Source organism: Rhinolophus sinicus, linkage group LG06, assembly GCF_036562045.2.
Source record: "Rhinolophus sinicus isolate RSC01 linkage group LG06, ASM3656204v1, whole genome shotgun sequence".
NCBI classification, from domain to species: domain Eukaryota; kingdom Metazoa; phylum Chordata; class Mammalia; order Chiroptera; family Rhinolophidae; genus Rhinolophus; species Rhinolophus sinicus.
In genome coordinates, this window is record NC_133756.1 from 21457825 (window position 1) to 21477852 (window position 20028).

Below are 20028 nucleotides of genomic sequence, written 5' to 3' on the forward strand. Positions count from 1 at the left end.
TATGCTTAGGCTATCTGATTAGTGCATTACTGTATATACTCTGAATGCAAGTTATACGGGATGCCAAATTTATGAGCAGAAGGAGACCAAAGGGAGTTGTTTGTTACAGATATTTAATGGCATCAGACACTGATATCAAGATGCAGTATCTCCGTATTAGAGACACCTGTTATGAGAACTGAACAGGTCTGATCTTTCAGTCAGCAAAACATCTATTCTGGCTGTCTGGTTTGAGTTCTGGCCTTCTTACTCTAGTTCTATTACTATTAATATTTTCTGATACTTAGTGTAATTAGTCGTAATTAGTATAATGACCTCCATGTTGTTCTGGCTCTTAAAGATGATCTTGAATATATCTCTATTCCGATAATATGTTTTCTTTAAAGTAAGGCAGCCATCTACCAAGGATCTTGGTGAGACCCCTATTGTCACCTGTGTACATTCAGTACACTTTTCTAAGGCGCTATCTATAATATAAGTAGACACTAAATGTGCTGCTCAAATGAGGCTCTTTGTAATGGGGGCGGGTGGGAGATGAGGGAGTGATCTATGATAACGCGAGGGATGAATGATGCGGAAAATTGCTCTATTACTGTGGGTCTGTGACTCCTCCAAGTTTTTGGTAGTGTAACATTCCAGCAGCATGATGACATTTGGGGCTATTGAGTGAATGCAGGGCATTAAGTAGTGAAGGCTCTCAATACATTAAATACTACTAAGGTTTAAGGAGGCTGTGCACTCTCAGATAGAAAGGAGACTACAGGAATGGGTGTTATTGCTGTCATTTCCCGTTTTGTAATCGTTGTAAAGCCGTGTATCTGTGGAATTCTGGCAAGTACTATTTATTTACTTTTATTGTGATATAATTGCATTTGGTAAAAAAAATCCCACAGAATTCAAGGGTACAGTTAGATGAGTTTTGACATTTGTTTACACTTTTGTTACCAGTGTCCCAATCAAATAGAGAACATTGCTGTCATTCTGCAAAGTTCCCTCCTGTCCCTTTCCTGTCCATCCCATGCCCTAGAGCCAACCTCTTGTGATTTCTATATAGGTTAGTTTTGCCTAGCAGGTTGTCCACCTGTGTTCCAGCAGTATATGGTCCAAAGTGCAACACTAGCTAGGAGTGCAACCCTATACGTATGCTGTTGGCAGTGAACTAACCTGTGACTCAATACTGATGCAGTGTTTACATTTATGTTAAAACGAGGGAGACCATTTTAACGTAAATTGTCCACATGCATTGTCCACATGTCTCCTACCATTAATTTTCTAGATGTTTATTCTTTGCAAAACTGTAGCAGGGGTGTTGGGTTAGGAAGAGCACAAAGATGAATCAGAAACCTTGCCTTCCAAGAGAGGTGACGAAGCATGCACATACATTATTTTCATACAAGATAGAAGAAGTACCTTAAGAAAAGTAAGGTGGGATGCTGTATGTTAAAAAGTTCAAGAGACCTCACTTGTAGCTGTGAGAGATTCAGCGCAAGTCAGATGAGACTCTTGCTTGGTCTTGAATAGAGATTTAGTTTATTTTAAACAAAGTAAAATTAATATTCAATTAAAAATTTGTGTTTTTATGTAACAGGTTTAAGGAGGCATTCTTTGCTTTATAAAGCTGTAGAATTAATTTCAATGGCAAGCTAATCTTCCTTAGTGAGTTTTAATGTTTGTACAGAACTTTTCTAGATGCATTTGCTTTATGAAACAGAGTAAATCCATAGTTGTACTTCCAATTAACCAGTTTTTCAGTGATGGCACCATATACCAGCACCAAACTAGATTTTGTGAGTTAATTCATTGAATTAAGATACTTTCTTGAGTATTCAGTATGTGCTTGGAATACACTGAACTAACCTTTAAATGCTTATAGGATCTTGTTGGAGATACAATTAAGTTATAATTAAAATACAATGAAATGGTTACCTTGAGGCTAAGTTTTATTTGATTTAGTGCTTATAGGAAGGTATGACAGTTAAGTTTGTGAACTTGTTGCAACAATATTGCTAACCTTTTTTGATGTCAGAGGGATTATTAATTATGAATTTGTAGCAACTGGACAAACAGTTAACCAAGTTTACTATTTGGAAGTGCTGAAAAAGCTGTGTGAAAAAGTTAGACCTCAACTTTTCATCCACAATTCATGGCTTTTGCATCATGACAATGCACCAGCTCACAAGGCACTGTCTGTGAGGGAGTTTTTAGCCAGTAAAACTGTATTGGAACACCCTCCCTACTCACCTGCTCTGGCCCCCAGTGACTTCTTTCTTTACCTGAAGATAAAGGAAATATTGAAAGGAAGACATTTTGATGACATTCAGGACATCAAGGATGATACGATGACAGTTCTGATGGCCGTTCCAGAAAAAGAGTTCCAAAATTGCTTTGAAGGGTGGACTAGGCACTGGCATCAGTGCACAGCTTCCCAAGGGGAGTAGTTCGAAGTTGACCATAGTGATATTCAGCAATGATGTATGTAGCACTTTTTCTAGGATGAGTTTGTGAACTTAATTGTCAGACCTTCATATGTATTGTGAAATGATTATTACCACAGTGAGGTCAGTTAACATATATTACCGCACATCATTACCTTTTTTCTCTCTTTTTTTTTTTTTGTGGTGAGAACTTTAAAGATCTTCTCTCAGCATCGTTTCAAGTATGCACTACGGTATTGTTAATTATAGTCACCACGCTGTACGTTAAATCCCTAGCACTTAGTTATTTTATAGCTGGAAGCTTGCCTGTGGCTCAGGGCATTGGATGTAGGGCATCTGTGGTTTAAAGTGGGACAATTTTCTTTAAAACATAACTCCATGATACTGGCTCATTGTACTTCTTTCTTACATAGAGGAGTACAGAAAAATACATTGTTGAGGTATTTTGAAAACTTTGATTATTTAAGGTTTCATTTTATTATACATGACTAATTTAATTTTAGGAATATTTACTGACTGTTAACATAGGGCTTATTGTGCGGAATATAGCCTTTGCTTGGCTCAGTCTAGTAGCAGAGACGTGAAAGGTAAGCAATGTTTCATCAGTATTTCTTGAGCTCCTAATGTGTTTCAGACACTGTTCTGAAGCATATAAGGGAGGTACAGTTCCTACCCCCTAAGGAATGTGCAGTCTTATGGATGAGTCAGACAAGTTAACTAGTCATAGAACAGGGTGGTGCAGGCTGTGACAGGAACACTCAAGAGACTGTGGGAGCCCAGGGATGGAAGTTCAGATCAGGCAGAGGTGACAGATAGCAAAGCAGAAAATCAGGGCTAAGGATATTCTAAGCTGAGGAACATCAGATGAGTAATCTCAAAGGCAAAAGATGGGACCACTTTGGGGAACTGCAAAGAGATAAAGCTAAAGCAGTGTTTCTCAAAATGTGGTCCTCTGATTATCTGAGTCAGAATCATCTGGGAGTAATTTTTAAACCCCCAGGTAATTCTTAACCTCCCATGTGTGAATTTGAGAAACCGAAAATGATTTGGGGCAGGGGGTGGAGGGAGAAAGGAGGGATATTACTGTAAATTTTGTACCTTTATCCCTAGATGATTCTAAAACAATCAGTCTGTTGATCTTTTATTCATTGAATGTTTTTGTTTTTCTTTTAGTCCAAGGACAAAATGATGAGAGGATCTCGCCGAGGATGTGTTAGACTCAGAGTGAGTATTTACTCATTTTTATGAAAACCAATTTTGACAGAAATTTAAAAAATTATTTTGATGGAATCATGGGACTCTAAATTTAGTTTAGCTTTTTTACTTAATTTGTTGGGACAGGCAACTAAGGCTCAGAGAGAAAAAATGATTTCTCCAGGGAACTGCTAGTCAGTGCCAGAACCAGGACTAGAACTCAGTTCACTGGCCCATGATTTCATGTGGTATCCATCCACGACTTAATACAGCTCTTGATTTTTTGTTTATCCTCTGTTTTACAGCCAGGAACAGGGCCTGGAAAATAGTTGTAGTGTTCGTGGTAGAGCAAACAGTAGAAAAAATCTCTGAAAAATTGCCACTTTTAGCTGCTTTGTTCTTCCTGTTCAACACTATTTAATAATGGTCTGTTTAGCAGTGATGTCCAGTAGAAATATAATATGGGCCACATATATAGTTCAATATTTTTGCAGTAGCCACATTTAAAAAGTAAAAAGAAACAGGTGAAGTTAGTTTTAATGATGTATTTTATTTAGGCCAGTACATCCAGAATATTATTATTTCAACATATGATCAATACAAATTATGAGGTATTTTACATTCTTTTCTAAGTACTAAGTCTGAAATCCAACATCTTTTACACTTATGGCACATCTGAGTTCAGACTAGCTGCACTTCACGTGCCCAGTAGCCACGTGTAGCTTGTGGCTGCCTTGTTGGACGTGAAGGCCTATAGCTTCGTGCTGCTTTTAATTGCTTGTTCAGTTTCCACCATTGTCCAGGTGGCTAAAGGCAAGACAGAACGCAGGGTTGGGGATACAGTTTCTAGTACTCCACTGTGTCCAAAGAAGGACCTTCTCTATTGTAACTAGGTAAATCAGCTTCTAGGAGCCTTTTCTTCTTCAGGCTCCTGTTGTTTTCTTTCTGCCATCTTTTTTCTGTACCCTTACTTTTGCAGATGTGACTATCTTTGGCAAACATATTATTGCCTTTATTACGGTAGCAGTAGCTAATTGGTAGGAATGGGAAATGACTCTGAGAAAGAAACCAAATTCTAATGGACAAATTTTGGCAACTGCATTAGGAATAAGTATGGTAAAGTTGTAGGATGGGAATCAGATAGGCCTATTTTGAGCAGATGGTGTATTTGTGATAGCATAAAGATTTAAAAAATCGTTAGAAGATTTTTTACTGTTTTTTTCCCTTTCCTTTGGTTTCCTTTTGTCTTCTTGGTTTAATTGCTTTTCTGAGCACTTGCTGCTGACCCCAGTCACCATGCAGTCTGGTATTAACTGCCTTCTTGGCTTGAAATAGGCTCAATAGTGACACTGGCAGAACTGTATTAAGACAGCTCTTCAGTTGAATTAAATCTGGATTTGGGCCACTGTCTCATTGGTACATTTAATGCACTATTTTTTTTCTTTTAAATATAGCTTAGTTAATTATTAACCCTTGTGTCTATCACCCAGGTTTAGAAATAGAATTTTGCCTGCTATCCCGGAAGCCTCTCTATGTGCCCCATTTAAATTATGCCCCCCTCCCTGTCTCCTAAAGTAACCTGTTCTATTCTAGCAATCATGTCTTGGATTTGCATTCCTAAATTCTGTAGTTTTATCTTGCTCATTTAAAAATAAAAAGCTTGACATCTTTTGTTTGTAGTTTATCTATTGAAGAATCCAGGCCCTTTGACCTGTAGGAGTTTTCCGTAGTGTAGATTTCATTGATTGCTTACTGGTGCAGTTCAGCATGTTCCTGTCTCTGCTTTTCCTGCAAATTGACAGTTGGAGCCAGAGTCTGGATCAGACTCAGGCTTGATCCCTTTGGCAAGACTATAGGTGGCGGTGTGTTCTTTTATCAGGAAGCACATAATGTCTGGTTTTTTGCTCTTTATTGATATTAACAGCTATTGATGCTCAGCATCGGTATTAATTAACTTACTTGGGGGTTGCAAAATTATGGTATTTTATTTTGTTTCAATTTTTATCAGATAATTATATAAGGAGACACTTCATCTATTATTTGGTTGCCCAGTGATACAGTACAAATAGCATAAATGCTTGATTATTTCCTCTTACCCAATTTTCAAGATAATGAATTGACTTATAAAACAATATTCATTTACACACACACACACAAAAGAATTGAAAGTAGAGACGTGTTTATAGAAGCATTACTTACAGTAGCCTAGAGGTGGAAGCACTCAGTGTCCATTTGATGGATGAATAGATAAACAAAATGTGGTATATACATACGGAATATTATTTAGTCTTAAAAAGGAAGAAAATTCTGACACATGGATGCATCTTAAGGACATTATGCTAAATGAAATAAGCCTGTCACTAAAAGACAAATACTGTATGATTCTATTAATATGAGGTACCTAGAGTAGTCAAATTCCTGGAGACATAAAGTAGAATGGTGGTTTCCAGGGGTTGGGGGGTGTTCTTGTTTAATGGGTACAAAGTTTCACTTTGGGAAGATGGAAACGTTCTGGAGATGGATGGTTGTGATGGTTGCACACAATATGAATGTACTTAATGCTACTAAACTGAACACTTAAATATGTTTAAATGGTACATTTTTTGTTATGTGTATTTCACCCCAATTAAAAAACCCTCACCCATTTATCACCTCACAGTTCTGTAGATCAGGCATCTCAGAAGGGTTCTCTGCTTTAGGCCTCACAAGGCTGAAATTGAGCTATTGGCCAAGCTGGGCTCTTATCTGGGCTTTTATCTGAGGAAGAATCCAAGGGAGAATCTGCTTCCAAAATCTTTTAAAGGTTGTTGGCAGAATTCAGTTCCTTGTGGTAGGACTAAGGTTCTCATTTTCTTGCTTGCTGGCAGCTGAGATCTGCTCTCAACGTCTAGAGATTACACATACTTCCTGTCATGAGGCCCCTCCATCTTCAAGTCAGCATGCACATCAAATCCTTCTAGAGTTTTGCATCGCATTGACTTTCCATTCTGCTACCAGCTGCAGAAAACACTCTGCTTTTAAAAGGCCTCATGAGATTAGATTAGACTACACCCTTTTGCCATATAATCACTCCAGTGATCACTCATCCTGTAACATAATCACTGCAGTGAGATCTCTTCGTATTCAGTTTCCACCCACACTCAAAAGGGAAGAGATTATAGAGGGGCAAGGGTCATTGGGGGTGGGTTAGAATTCCTACCATACAGCATAACAGGAAAGAACCAGATATACCTATGTTTGAATCTTACTTTTGCCTTTTGCTTTGTTGACTGGAAGAGGGAAGCTATCTGTAAGCTTCCTGAACTTGAGTTTTCTCTTCTTTAAAGTAAGTAGCGTAATACCCCTGCCGAATTTTGTGAGGATTAGGCCCCTGGCACATAGATAGAAGCTATTAATTAGTAGTGTGTGTGTGTTTTGAGAGGCTTTGCGGTACACTTGACCCTTGTATAATGCAGGGGTTAGTGGCACTGGCCCCTGTGCAATCAAAAATCTGCATCTAACTTGTGACTCTCCCCAAACGTAACTACTATTAGCCTACTGTTACCCAGAAGCCTTACCAGTAACATACAGTCGGTTAACACATATTTTGTATGTATATGTTTTATGTACTGTAGTCTTACAATAGAGTATTCTAGAGAAAAGAAAATGTTAAAATCATAAGGAAGAGAAAATACATTCATAGTATTTATTGAAAAAAATCCACGCATAGGTGGACTCACGCAGTTCAAACCTTTGTTATTTAAGGGTCAACTGTGTTTTCAAAAAGCCGGACTGCCCTTTGGCTTCCTATTTAAGAAACATCTGGACAGCTTGTTTAACAGTATAGATTTCCAAGTCCCACTCTCTAGACATACTGTTTTAGACTAGGGTCTGGAACTTTTATTTTTAAACAGATTATCCAGATTGTTTTGTGCATCGAAAGGGACCATTGTTGTAGGAGAAAGAATAATCGAGACCTGGGGCTGAATCTGATTCAGCTCCACCCCTTACTGACTTGGTGCAAATTTCTTAATTCCTATGAAGATAACATTATATAACTTGTAGGGTGTTGGGAAAATTTCCTGAGAGACCAAAGAATGAGGCTGACAACTGCAGCATTGCATCGAGTTTATTTAGGAAGCTTACATAGGGGGCACATCTTGGGCAGTGGCAAGACAACATGGATATCCTCTGCCTCCGCTCTGCATGGCACTGACTGCCCCAGATAAGGGGAAAATGCCTTATGTTTTTGCCACGGAGAGGGCAACAGCCTGTTCCAGGAACCACCATGCACCAGCACACCATGGGGCATAGGGGAGGGATCGCTCAGACAGTCTGAGGCGATTTACAGGAAGCATTCTCTGTTCTGGCCTGGATCTAGCTTGAGAATCCAGGAAATGGAACAGTCTCTCCTGTGCATAGTACACATCCAATAAATAACTGCTGTGGATGATGATGGTGCTGATGGTGGTGATAGATGATGCAACTATTATCTAGATTCCAAATGAGCTTAACGAGCTATCACTGACCCATGCCACAGGTCTCTTCCTGCCTCTCCATCCATCTTTATTCTGTGTTCCAATTACACTATACTTCTTTGTGTTCCCTCACTGTGTTTTTTCATTACTCATTGCTCTTCACATATTTTTTCTTATGTCAGGAATTTTCTGGGCTCTGATCTGGTGAGCTCATCTTTTAAGAGACTTTTCAAATGTTTTTTCTATGAAGCATTCCTGATCCATAATCCCCCTCCTCTACCTTATCATAACATTTGTCACTTATAGCCATGAAAATACTTATTCCATGATTACATTTTAACTTTATTTTCCCCACTCCATAGTGAGTTCCCATCCACTGTTACTATGCTTGGTACATGGTAAGTAGGTACATAAAAATGCTTATTGCCAATTTTATGTATTTATAATAATAAATATTGAAGAATTTGTTTTTATTAAAGTTTACATACGAAGGACCTGTGGAAGTTATTTTAAGCATAAAATGAGCTAGTGGTATATGATACGTTTTCTAAAAAACAAAGCAAAACACCCATGTGGTTTTAGGCTGCATAAAAGGAACCTAGGGAAAGGTACCAGTAATCATGGAGGAAGCTTTTATGATCAGGCACTGTGTTGATTTTTCACGTGTAGTCCCATGATAACGCTGTCAGGTACATGGTGTTATTTCATTTTACACATGAGGAGACTGAGAGTCAAGCTACTTTTGGTAACTTTCCAAGGTCACAGTAAATAGTGAATCTGGGATTGAACTTGGATCTGTCTCGTTCTAAAACCCTGTTCAGTCCTTATAGTTACTAGGATCCTATTCTTCTTGACTAGAAGAGTTCATGTGGACACCCCCAACTTGTTTCAAAGTCGTGTAAAACCAGTGGAGGAAAGCAGAAGAGTGAAAAACCATTTCCTTCCCATCCACTTTCTTTGATGGTGGCAAAGTGTGTGCCACTAGATGGTGCCCTTGCCTTGATGTAAAAGTAAAATGTTGATTGAGTCCTGGTGTCTAATTCCCCCTCCTCCCCAACATACTAGCTAAAAACAAAATATTGACATTTCCAGGTAAAATCTGAAAAATGGAGAAGCAGTAACATTAAAGAGGCAGTGCTGGGTAGAGACAAGAATAGGCCATATATGAAATGCAGTTCAAATCTGAATTTTGCCATTTGTTAGCTTTATGACTTCAAACAATTCATCTATTCAGCTCTGAGTCCTTATTTTCTTAATCTCTGTGGAATAGGCATCATATCATTTACTCATAGAATTATGAATATCAAATTAATTGATATTTTTAAAAGTATCCAAGCACAGTGTCTGGGACTTAGGTTCTTAATGAATAGTAGTTACTGTTATAATTAATAATTACCATAGATAAAATGAATCTCAGCTTCTGAAGAATTCTACAGGGCCTTAGGAATCACCCAAATAAGGTGAATTATATTCAACAAAGTTTCAATCTAAATGTATTGTGACGTTTCAAAAACTATTACTCCATATGTTACTTAAAGTAACACTTTTTACCCAGTCCAGTGAAACTGAGTACTCCCTCCATTTAGTAATTGTGTTGGCCATCAAAGTTGTCTGATTTCCCGAGGGATGTGTCATCTGTTCTCTTTTCTCTTTTCCTTTAGTCTGTCACAAGAGAGGTTGGCAGTGTACCATGATGCATTAATAGTTTTAGCACTGACTTCTTACCGTATTTTGCCATGTATAATAAGCATTTTCTTGCCCAAATTTGTGAGGGAAAAATAAGGATGTGCATTATACATGGATAGTACTAATTCCGTATTTATATAAGTGTTTTTAATTCTTTTGTTTGTGGTCGAGTTAAAAGTATAACTCTAGAAATCAATAATGACATCCGTATGCAAAATAATACCCTGGAATACGATAATTGGTTTTATTGAATTTACGACAAACTTGCAACGACAAAGTTCTTGGCCTTCTATGATGCATAAATATTGTAAATTTGTTACCGGTACATAAAATTTCTTGTACCTAGTATCTGTTCTTGTGTTTTGTAATTATTTGTTACATAAAATTTCTTGTATCGTAATATATGAAAAAAATAAATGCTAAAATTTCTTTATAATACAAAGAACAAGTACCTAAATGTAAACAAATAAAAATTTGAATTAAAAAATTAAAATGAAAGATTTTTTCCTTGAAAGTATGGGCCAAAAACGTGGGTGCTCATTATACATTGCAAAATATGGTACTTGATTCTGCATTATTTTTTCATGTTAGCATCTTTGGCATTGGGATGCGTCTTACAATCATTGACATCTTAGAGTGGATACAATAAAGAATTATTTTTAGGTTAATGTATAACCTTAAGACTGTCCTTTACTCTCTTCCCCTTAGGTATGCTTTTATCAATTGTTTTGTTATTTCATTATGAAAAATTACTCTATTGATTTCTTCCTTTTTTTGTTAATTCAGTTGCTCGTTTTTGCAAGTGTCATCTGTATAAATTTGATGCTAAAAATGTCTTCTTGTGGGAAAGATGTAAACATTTATGTAGTCTCTGATTGGTACATAGATGTCATTAATACTATCTTTCCTGAATGTTTATATGATTTTATAATTACAAATTAAGAATTAAAAAAGAAAGTGATGAAAAAATATTCCAGGAAATTGTTAACCAAAGAAAGCTAGGAAACAGTATTAATATCAGACATAATAGACTTTAAGAAAAAAATTAAAATTGTTATGGTAAAAGAGAATACTAAAACCCCAGTATTGCATAGATAACATTCTTCGACAATGGTGGAATAAATTAGAAATTCCTTAACAAAACAGTAGCTACTCACTGCCTCACATGCATACTTCGGTTTAATTCATTGGTGAAAGTAGAAATCATAATGTAAATTATAAAATATTTAAATCTGAATGATAATGAAGGAACTACATATTAAAACTGCATCTAAGGCAGTCTATGGTTTATCATTTTAAATGATTATATTATAAAAGAGATTGAAAATTAATGAGCTAAGCATTAAATTTTTTTTTTTCTTTTATTAAATTTATTGGGGTGACAATTGTTAGTAAAATTACATAGATTTCAGGTGTACAATTCTGTATTACATCATCTATAAATCCCATTGTGTGTTCATCACCCAGAGTCAGTTCTCCTTCCATCACCATATATTCGATCCCCCTTACCCTCATCTCCCACCCCCACCCCCCGCCCCCGTTACCCTCTGGCAACCACTAAACTATTGTCTGTGTCTATGAGTTTCTGTTTCTCATTTGTTTGTCTTGTTCTTTTGTTGTTTTTGGTTTATATACCACATATCAGTGAAATCACATGGTTCTCTGCTTTTTCTGTCTGACTTGTTTCGCTCAGCATTACTCTCTCAAGATCCATCCATGTTGTCACAAAAGCATTAAATTTTTTAAGAAATAGAAAAAAAAGTAATGATAAAGTAGAAAGAAGAAATTAATAAAGGAAAATTTTAAGCCAGAGTTATTTATTAATTTAGATGTCAAAATCCTGAACAAAACACAGCAAACCATACTCAGTAATATATAAACAAAAAGTATTATGACCAAGTAAAGTTTATTATGGGAATACTAGGATGTTAATTTTAAAATTAATTAAGTTACCACATTAACAGATTAAAAGAGGAAAACTACATGGCCATCTGAATTAATATAGAAGAAGCAGTGAATAAAATGAAATATGCATTCAAAATTAAGCAAACTAGGAATAGGAGAGAATATTCTTAACCTGGTAAGGGGTAATTTTGCTAAAATGCTACATTGTGCTTAATAGTGAAATAGAAGTATTCTCTTTAAAATCAGCAGTGAGACAGCAGTGCCTGCTTTTGCTCCTTTAAATAGTGTGCTCTGGAGGTCCTAGTGAATGCTGTAAGATTAGAAAAAATACAAAAGATATATGGCTTACTTAGAGGGAAAAACAAAATTAGTATCTGTACATGATGTTTCTGCAACTGTACTGGAGGTCCTGGTAAACATTTAATACAGAGAATAAGAAACAAAACAATTCAAAGAAAAAGGATTGGAAGGGAAGAATAAACATTGTTGGTATTACAGATGATATTGTCTACATAAAACAGTCCACAAGAATCTACAGAAAAAAGTTTTTGGATATGAAATCATTACGCAGAAAGCATACGTATAGTGTTGCTCCATGCAACCTACAAACAATCAGAAAAAGTTACTACAAAGAATTCTATTTATAGTAACAAGAACTCTTAAATTACCTAGGAATATATTTTACAAGATAAATGTGTTTCTTTGATGGAGAAAAACTATAAAACATCATTGAAAGACTAAAGGAAGATCTGAATATAGTAAAAGCTGTATCCTGTTCCTGCTTGTGAGACTCAATAACGTGTATGTTTATTTTCCCTAAATTAATCTATAAGCACTTGTGATTCCAGTCAAAATCACGATTAGGCTTATCAAAGAACTTCACCAGGTGATTCTAAAAGTTATTTAAAATGCTAACTGGGCAAGAAATTTTTGAAGAATAAGGAGTTCGGGAACTTGCCATTCCAGATAGTAAGAGTTTTTATGAAACTGGTAATTAAAATGATATAGCACAGAAGAGAAAGCTCATAAATAGAGCCACACATCTATGAGAATTTAGTATATAACACATTACAAATCAGATTCTGTCACTCAGTAAATGAAGCTGGATCAATTGGCTGCCCGAATGGAAAAAATAAAATTACTCTCTATCCCATGTTATACACAAAAATAAATACCAGAGGTATTAAATGTATAAAATGAAAATTTATACTTATAAGAACATATGGAAGAATGTCTTTGTGATACCAGGACAGAGAAGGATACCTTAAATCACAAATCATATAGAAAAGATTGGTAGACTTGACAACATTCAAATTTTAAAACCTTTGAACAACAGCAACAACAACAACAACAAAAAGACACCACACTCAAAGAAAGACAACCCTTGGCTGGGAGAGAAAATATTTACAATATATACAACTGACAAAGGATTAATGGCCAGAATATGTAAAAAAAAAACACAAAACTCCTACAAATCAATGAAAAAGACAAAAACCCAAAAGAATGCATATTAATCAATAAAAAAGCAAATTGTTCACCACTCTATCACGATCACTCAGAACAATAGCTAGACAATTCAGTAAATACTTGTCGAATCAGTGAATGATGCTTAAGCAGGTCCTCCATGCAGTAGCATCTTTGGTGAGTGGGATGGGCCATGAGCTTTCCAGCTTCCTTCTACTTTGTGAACTCCTCTCTCCTCTCTAGATTATGAGCTCTCTAGGGCAGAGATATATCTTACTCCTGTTTATATCCCCTGGCCGTCCTTTTAGGAGCTGTGTCAGCAATCTGTATTCCAGAGGAGTCCTTCCTTTTTATCGTCTTTGGAGTCAGTTTACCAGCCCACTTTCCTTGCAAGGGGAGATTGGCCCTAAAATAGCCCTGCGTAGTGTTTTTTTTTTTTTTTTTTAAGCCATGAGAGCAAAACTGCTTTTTGTCTTTGGCACCAGAACTATGATTCATGCCTATAGTATGTTTCTGTGTATACTAGAAAGAAGAAGAGAGAAAGTCAGGACATTCATCTAGTTGCACAAGACTCCAGCTCCAGTTACTTTCTGTCTGGGAAACTGGATAGTGTGACCCTGGAGTAGCAGGCACCTTGGTGAGTGAGCCCAGGTACTGACAGAATCTGAAACCTTCAGAAGAAAAATGAAAGATACAAATATATACATTTGTGTGTGTGTGTGTGTGTGTGTGTGTGTGTGTGTGTATCAAAGTTTGATGGGTTAGCATACAAAGAACTTTGCTTAATGGTAGAATACTATTCCATATATGGGTTAGCATAGGGAGTTTTGCTTTATCAGATGTAAAAAACAAGTAGTATGAACTCAGATAAGAGAGAGGCAGGATATTTGGTGGAAGACAGCTTGGGGCAATTGGTAAACCTCCAGCTGCCCATGTGTAGAATTTGATGAGAGGTGGTAGGCATGGAGCAAATCACTGAGGACCTTGTAGGCTAGGCTATGGCGGTGTGATCATATCCTCTAAGCCAGGACACTAATCTTTAGATTAAAAGGGGGTTCTATTCATTATTATGCCAGGACAACAGGAATAATCTAGAAATGTCCCAGGCAAACAACCAGGTCATATAATCACCCTATGTACTTGAAGGTGAAGAAGAGCCATTGATTTGGTCACATATCCTATAAGGAATGGGAAGTTAAAATAAATTTTAGGCAGGAGGCTTGTGCAAGTCTGAATAATCTTGATTGAGGATGTATAATTGAGAAGGATAGTTTTTGTTGTTGGAAAGAGGGTAAAGACTAGCGTGTGTAAATGCAGTTGGGAAAGAGTCAGTAGAGAGAGATAAAAGTTGAAAATTGGTAAACTAAGAGACCGGAGGAAAGGTGATAGGGGGTGGAGTCCCTTTTCCATTATGGCAAGTGGAAAGGAAGCAAGAGTGAGTGTAGATGCAGGTGAGTATTTAGGTGGGAGGGCATAGCAGGTTTAGAGTTCCTACCTGATGACTGCTTATGTTGTTGTTGGGGGTTCAAGGAAAGTAGAGAGGTTATAAATAGCTACAGTGGACAGTGGGACAGACCAATAACAAGACAAGGATGCCCCCTATCATCATTTATATTCAACATTGTCTGCCACGCTAGTGGCAGTCTTAAATCAGGTAGTCCTAGCCAGTGAATAAAGCAAGAAAAATAAATATAAGGTATAAGGATTAAAGTAGAAGAAATAAACTTATTACTCACAGCAACTTAATTGAGCATACAGAAAATCCGAAAGAATCTACAGATACACTATTAGAATTGATAAGTGAATTTAGCTGAATATGAGGTCACTTTACAAAAATAAGTTGTATTTCAGTGTACCCACAATTAGTAATTAGAAAATGAGTTTTTAAAAGTGAATTAAAAAACATTTACTATAGTACCAAAAACAATTAGGAATAAATATTAACAAAAGGTGGGCAAGACCTCTACTCAGAAAGCTACAAACAATTACTGAAATTAAAAATGACCTAAGTAAATGGTAATCCCAGTTCGTTCCGTGTGTGTGTGTGTGTGTGTGTGTGTTTAACTTGTTCACCTGACTCTAAAATTTATAGAATACCCACGTCTGATTCCTGCCTTCTCAGTCAACAAACAGACCCCAGTAGAAATGGTGACTTCTTCTCACCTGCCATTCTAGAGACAACTGGTTATGACTATGGTGGTGATGTTGATTCATAATTTGTAAAGGCCAAGAGGAAAAAGTTGGAGGACTTACTCTACCTGATATGCAAATGTAAAGGCTAACATAGAATATTTTCATGGCCTCGGGATTGGGAAAGCCTCCTTAAAGAAGACACAGAAAGCACTACCATAAAGTGTAAAAGCCAATACATTGTACTACGTGAAAGTTAAGAATTCTTCATGAAAAGATGTCATTGTGAGAGTCCAAACTCTGGCAACAGGGTAGAAATTTGCCTGATTCATAACCAGTGAAGGATTCAATAGGCCAGTCTTGTCAATGTGCAAGAAACTTGAACTATTTCATAAGAGGATATTCAAATGGCCAACAAACATGAAAAGATACTTAAGCTCATTAGTTATCAGGGACATGTAAATTAAAACCATCGCAAGATACCACTACTCACCTGCCAGATGACTGAAGTATAATAAAAAAGTGTTAGTGAAGATGTGGAGCAGTTGAAATTTACGTACACCACTGGTTGGTGTGTAGTTGGCACAACCACTTTTGAGGACTGTTTGACAGTATCTGTTAAAATCGGCATGTGCATACCCTATATCTTAGCAAATTCACCCCTAAGCACTATGATGAGCGTTTTACATATATCATTTGAAAACAACTTTATATTCAAAGGTAATGTATACATAAATCATAACTGTACGGGCTCACTGAAGAGAAGCTCCCCTTGTAAGAGACCTTTCCTCAGGTCTGACTTTTCCAACTCTAGTGCTTCAGAGCGGTGCTATGTGATAAAACTAGAGTCGTAAAGTGTCATTGGAGACCTGGGAGGGCACAGTGGTGGGGAAGGAAGCTAGATTGCAGCAGCGGATGAAAGGTTAAGGCATGGTCAATTTTCAGAAAGCTCCTCTGTGAAAACAGTGAGTAAGGAGGTGGTCACTGGGGGAGATGTGAGGTTCTGCTTTGGTTTAACAAGTGGTGGGGAATTGAGCTTGAGGAAGGATATAGAAAGCGAAATTGCTTGGTGTGGTTTTTATGTTTTTTGTTTTTTTTAGTGTATGGAAGAAATGTTGAGGCTGAGTACATATGGGGTGTGTGCAGTGAAGAGTAAGGGGTTGAGTATGACAGTGGACTGGTTGGTTGGGTCAGATTTTGAATAGTCTGGAATGACATTATGAAGACATGTTGACTTTATTTAGTAGTTCATGGAGAGTCAAGGAAAGTTTTAAACATCTGGATTTCCTGTAAGAGTGTGCTGTAGAAATATTACTCTGGCAATAGCAAGGACTGTAGACTAAAATGTGGCCAGACTGAAGGCAGATTGCCTTATCAAGCAAGAAGAGCCTGTATTAGGGCAGTAGCAATTCATAGGACAGAGAAGAGTTGGAGAATTTGAGATTATAGTTCAGAGGTAGAATGAGCACAACTTGTGGTGATGGAATGAGGGAGAACATGTATAGAACCTAGAGGTTTCTATTTTGAGTTGACTAGGTAAGTGGTGCATTTTTGCTAAGGGACCCAGATTGCTGTAAGTTAAAACAGCTTCGTTCAACATGTAATTCACATACCACACAACTCACCCATTTAAAGAATATAATTCAGTGTTTTTAGTATATTCACAGATTTGTGTAACCATCATCACACTCAACTTGACAATGTTTCTATCATCCTGTAAAGAAACTCATACCCATAACTAAATACAAAAGTATGTACCAGATACTTATCAGTCACTTCCCTTTTTACCCCACCTCCGCTCCTCCACCCCAGCAGTAGGCAACCACTAATCTGCTCTTGATCTCTGAATTGGCCTGTTTGGGACATTTCAGCTAAATGGAATCAATCATACAACATATGGACCCTTGTGACTAGCTTTTTTCATTTAGTATGTTTTCAAAATTATCCATGTAGAGATTTTTTGCTTTGTATTATATTTACCTCTTTGCATGTTTTATGTCCTCCACTGGAATATAAGTGTCTTGAGGGGCAGGTTCTATTATAATATTCAAAGCTGTAGCTGGCACATACTTTTGTATTTAGTTATGACTCAGCAAATATTTGATATATCATAAATTAGAAGGTTAACTCAGTTGAGCACAAAATTAAGTTACCAGAATGAGCCTCTCCCACACATACTTACCCACTGAGGTGTGTCTATATTTTCTCTCATGGAATAAGCAAGTAGGTTCTGGTTCTGCCATTTACCCTGTGTGACCTTGGAGATACTTTCCTTATCTAAAAATAGGGATAAAAATCCCCACCCCATTTGAGACTGGGGAATAATTAATTCAAGTTGACAGGATTTGGATAGAGTTGGGGTTCATCCAGACAGCCTCTGAGAAGAAATGAATAAATGTTTGGCTCTCCTGGGATAGTAGTAGTATTTTTCTGATGGGATTCGGTATTTTGGCTTCTTGAGTCTTTTTCAACCCTCATTTTCAAGCTCCTGGTTTTGTCTGTGGCACACTGCTTCTTTGTCTCAATGTGGGGCATTTTACCTATCCCATGTTCTCTAGTTTTTCTCTCTGGAATACTGAAAATACCTATTTCTTAAGGACACTTACAGTAGACTATTTTGCATGTCCCTGCTTCCCTCAATCCCTGTTTTCTTAATAGTTGCATGTAGTTGAATACAAAAAAATAAAAGTTTAGATCTCACCCTTCCTGAAACAAACAATTTATAAACTCAGGCCCCACTTTTGGAGAGGTGTTCATGCTTTTATTTAGAACACACATAGTTTGTATTTGAGTGTCATGTATCAAAATAGTTTTTGACTTCCAAGATCTCGCAGCAGTTCAATGGTAAGAGGCAGACATAATAAACAGATACTCACAGAATAATGTGACAGTAGCAGAGCCACATACAAGTGGTTATGGGAGCACACCTGGAAGAAGTGATTGGGACAGTGTTTTGAAGCAAGTGTCACCTGGCATTTGTGCACTAACAAGTATAATACAGAAGCAGCTGGATGAAGAGCCACCTAGCTCTTTGGGCCTCACAACAACGTGGTGGAGGTTTCTGACTCCCGTTTTAGAGAGCAATCTAATGCTCAGGATGGCTCAGTGAGCTGCTCTTGCACAGATTCTAGACTGAAGCTTCTGTTTGTCCCCTCACCCTCCCACCACATCCATGCCCCATAAGCAAGGGTAGAAAGTTTCCATGCAGAGGACCGCAGTGCCCTGCCTTCCTCTCTCCTGTAGTTCTTCGTCCTTCACCAAAACTAGAGTCTCAGATTCCCCTTTTGTTTGTCTAGTTTGCTTTCAGTGTCGTCGGTGCATTGAGCATTCCGTGCCTGTAGCAGCGGTGAGTATTGCTGATGTCATTGTTTGCCTTATTGGGATTTTGCTCTTTGTTTCACAGGGAGCTGTGATTGGTATAGACGATGAGGACGACAGCACCTTCACAATAACTGTTGATCAGAAAACCTTCCATTTCCAGGGTGAGCTGAAAGAAGAGATTCTCTCTCTTCATAGTCCCAACTGCTGCTTTTCTTCTCTTGTGGGTTGTTTGCTGGATGACTTGAATGATTTTGCAACTGATCCTGCATGAACGAGCGCACAGGAACGTTCTGGAGGAAGTGGTACTGCAGGTTAGGCAGGGCTTTGTATCTGCAGTGGATACAGATCTATTTGAAACGACTGGATCTGCCTGCAATTGGAGATTAAAATTTTAAAGGCTAAAAATCAGTGAAGGGAGAGAGTAATGGGCTGCTGCTGCTGCTGGCTTGTGTTTACAGAAGGTTGCTGATCTTCTTTATCGAGGAGTATGGTTCTGCTTCTGCATGAAGAGTCTAAAGACTGATTATGAAGGTTGCAGTGCTTGTCAGTGTAAAACTCAAAATGTGAATTAAATTGAAGCTAGTGGCAACCTTTGGTTAAAGGTTTTGCTTTGCTTCAAGGACTACGAGTTTGCTTTCATTTCATCTCCATTTCTGTGTCTTGTCTGCCAGCCGTCATTTCTCTGCTATTATCCCTTTTATAGTTAATAACACCAATGCCATCTGCCACTGCTATGTTTCGGCATTGCATGCTATGGTTCACCGGTAGAAAGGGTAAGGTACTGTATGATCATTCTCATTTCATCTTGCTTTGAAAACTCTGAGCCAGCAAATAAAAGTCAGTTTTAATGATCCTGTCTTAATATACCTCTCATGTATTAAGAGCATCTGTTAGCTTTGTTACTAATGTTTTTGTTATTTTGCCTATCCAGAGTAACCTCTATTTTATGTTTAAAGCAGTCCAAGAAACTTAGAGATGAGAAGATTGGAGATGTTAGTACTTTCTCTGAACTACAAGTGATAGTGCACTGTGATAGATGCTAGGTATACCAAGATAAATAAATATTAAATAAATTTATAGATTAAAAATGTTTTGGTTATGAAGTCTCACAGTGACCAGATATTTTATAGGAGATGTTCAGACAGCCATTGTCCTTCTGTGTTAGGATAGTATATTGCAGTTATTTTTCTTTGTTGTCTTGTTTAAGAAATTGACACATAGAGATGAAAGATGCAGCTTATATACAGTAAAGACAAACCAGTGTACTCAAAAGTGCTGTCTCTAATGCTTTTAGGAAAGAACATCCTTAAAAATATGTACTGTGTTTGATCGAATTCTTTATTTAGAGCTGTTTAACTAATGATGTTCTCCTGAAATTTTCATAAAATTCACAAAACATTTAAAATCTTATGAAAGCCCAAGGCCTTTATTTTTAG

The 20028-nt window shown here is 37.2% G+C and overlaps 1 protein-coding gene across 6 annotated transcripts in view; it reads left to right on the plus strand.

Moving 5' to 3' along the window:
• Positions 1 to 20028, plus strand: part of OSBPL9 (oxysterol binding protein like 9) — a 129801-nt gene that overhangs the window by 14159 nt on the left and 95614 nt on the right. For 4 of the 6 annotated variants that reach the window (XM_019742781.2, XM_019742782.2, XM_019742783.2 and 1 more), the window contains exons 2-3: positions 3609 to 3659; positions 18675 to 18753. In XM_019742781.2, the coding sequence (XP_019598340.1) occupies positions 3609 to 3659; positions 18675 to 18753 (130 nt within the window). The remainder of the gene's footprint in view (positions 1 to 3608; positions 3660 to 18674; positions 18754 to 20028) is intronic. The other 2 variants (XM_074334714.1, XM_019742788.2) reach the window with 1 other exon arrangement.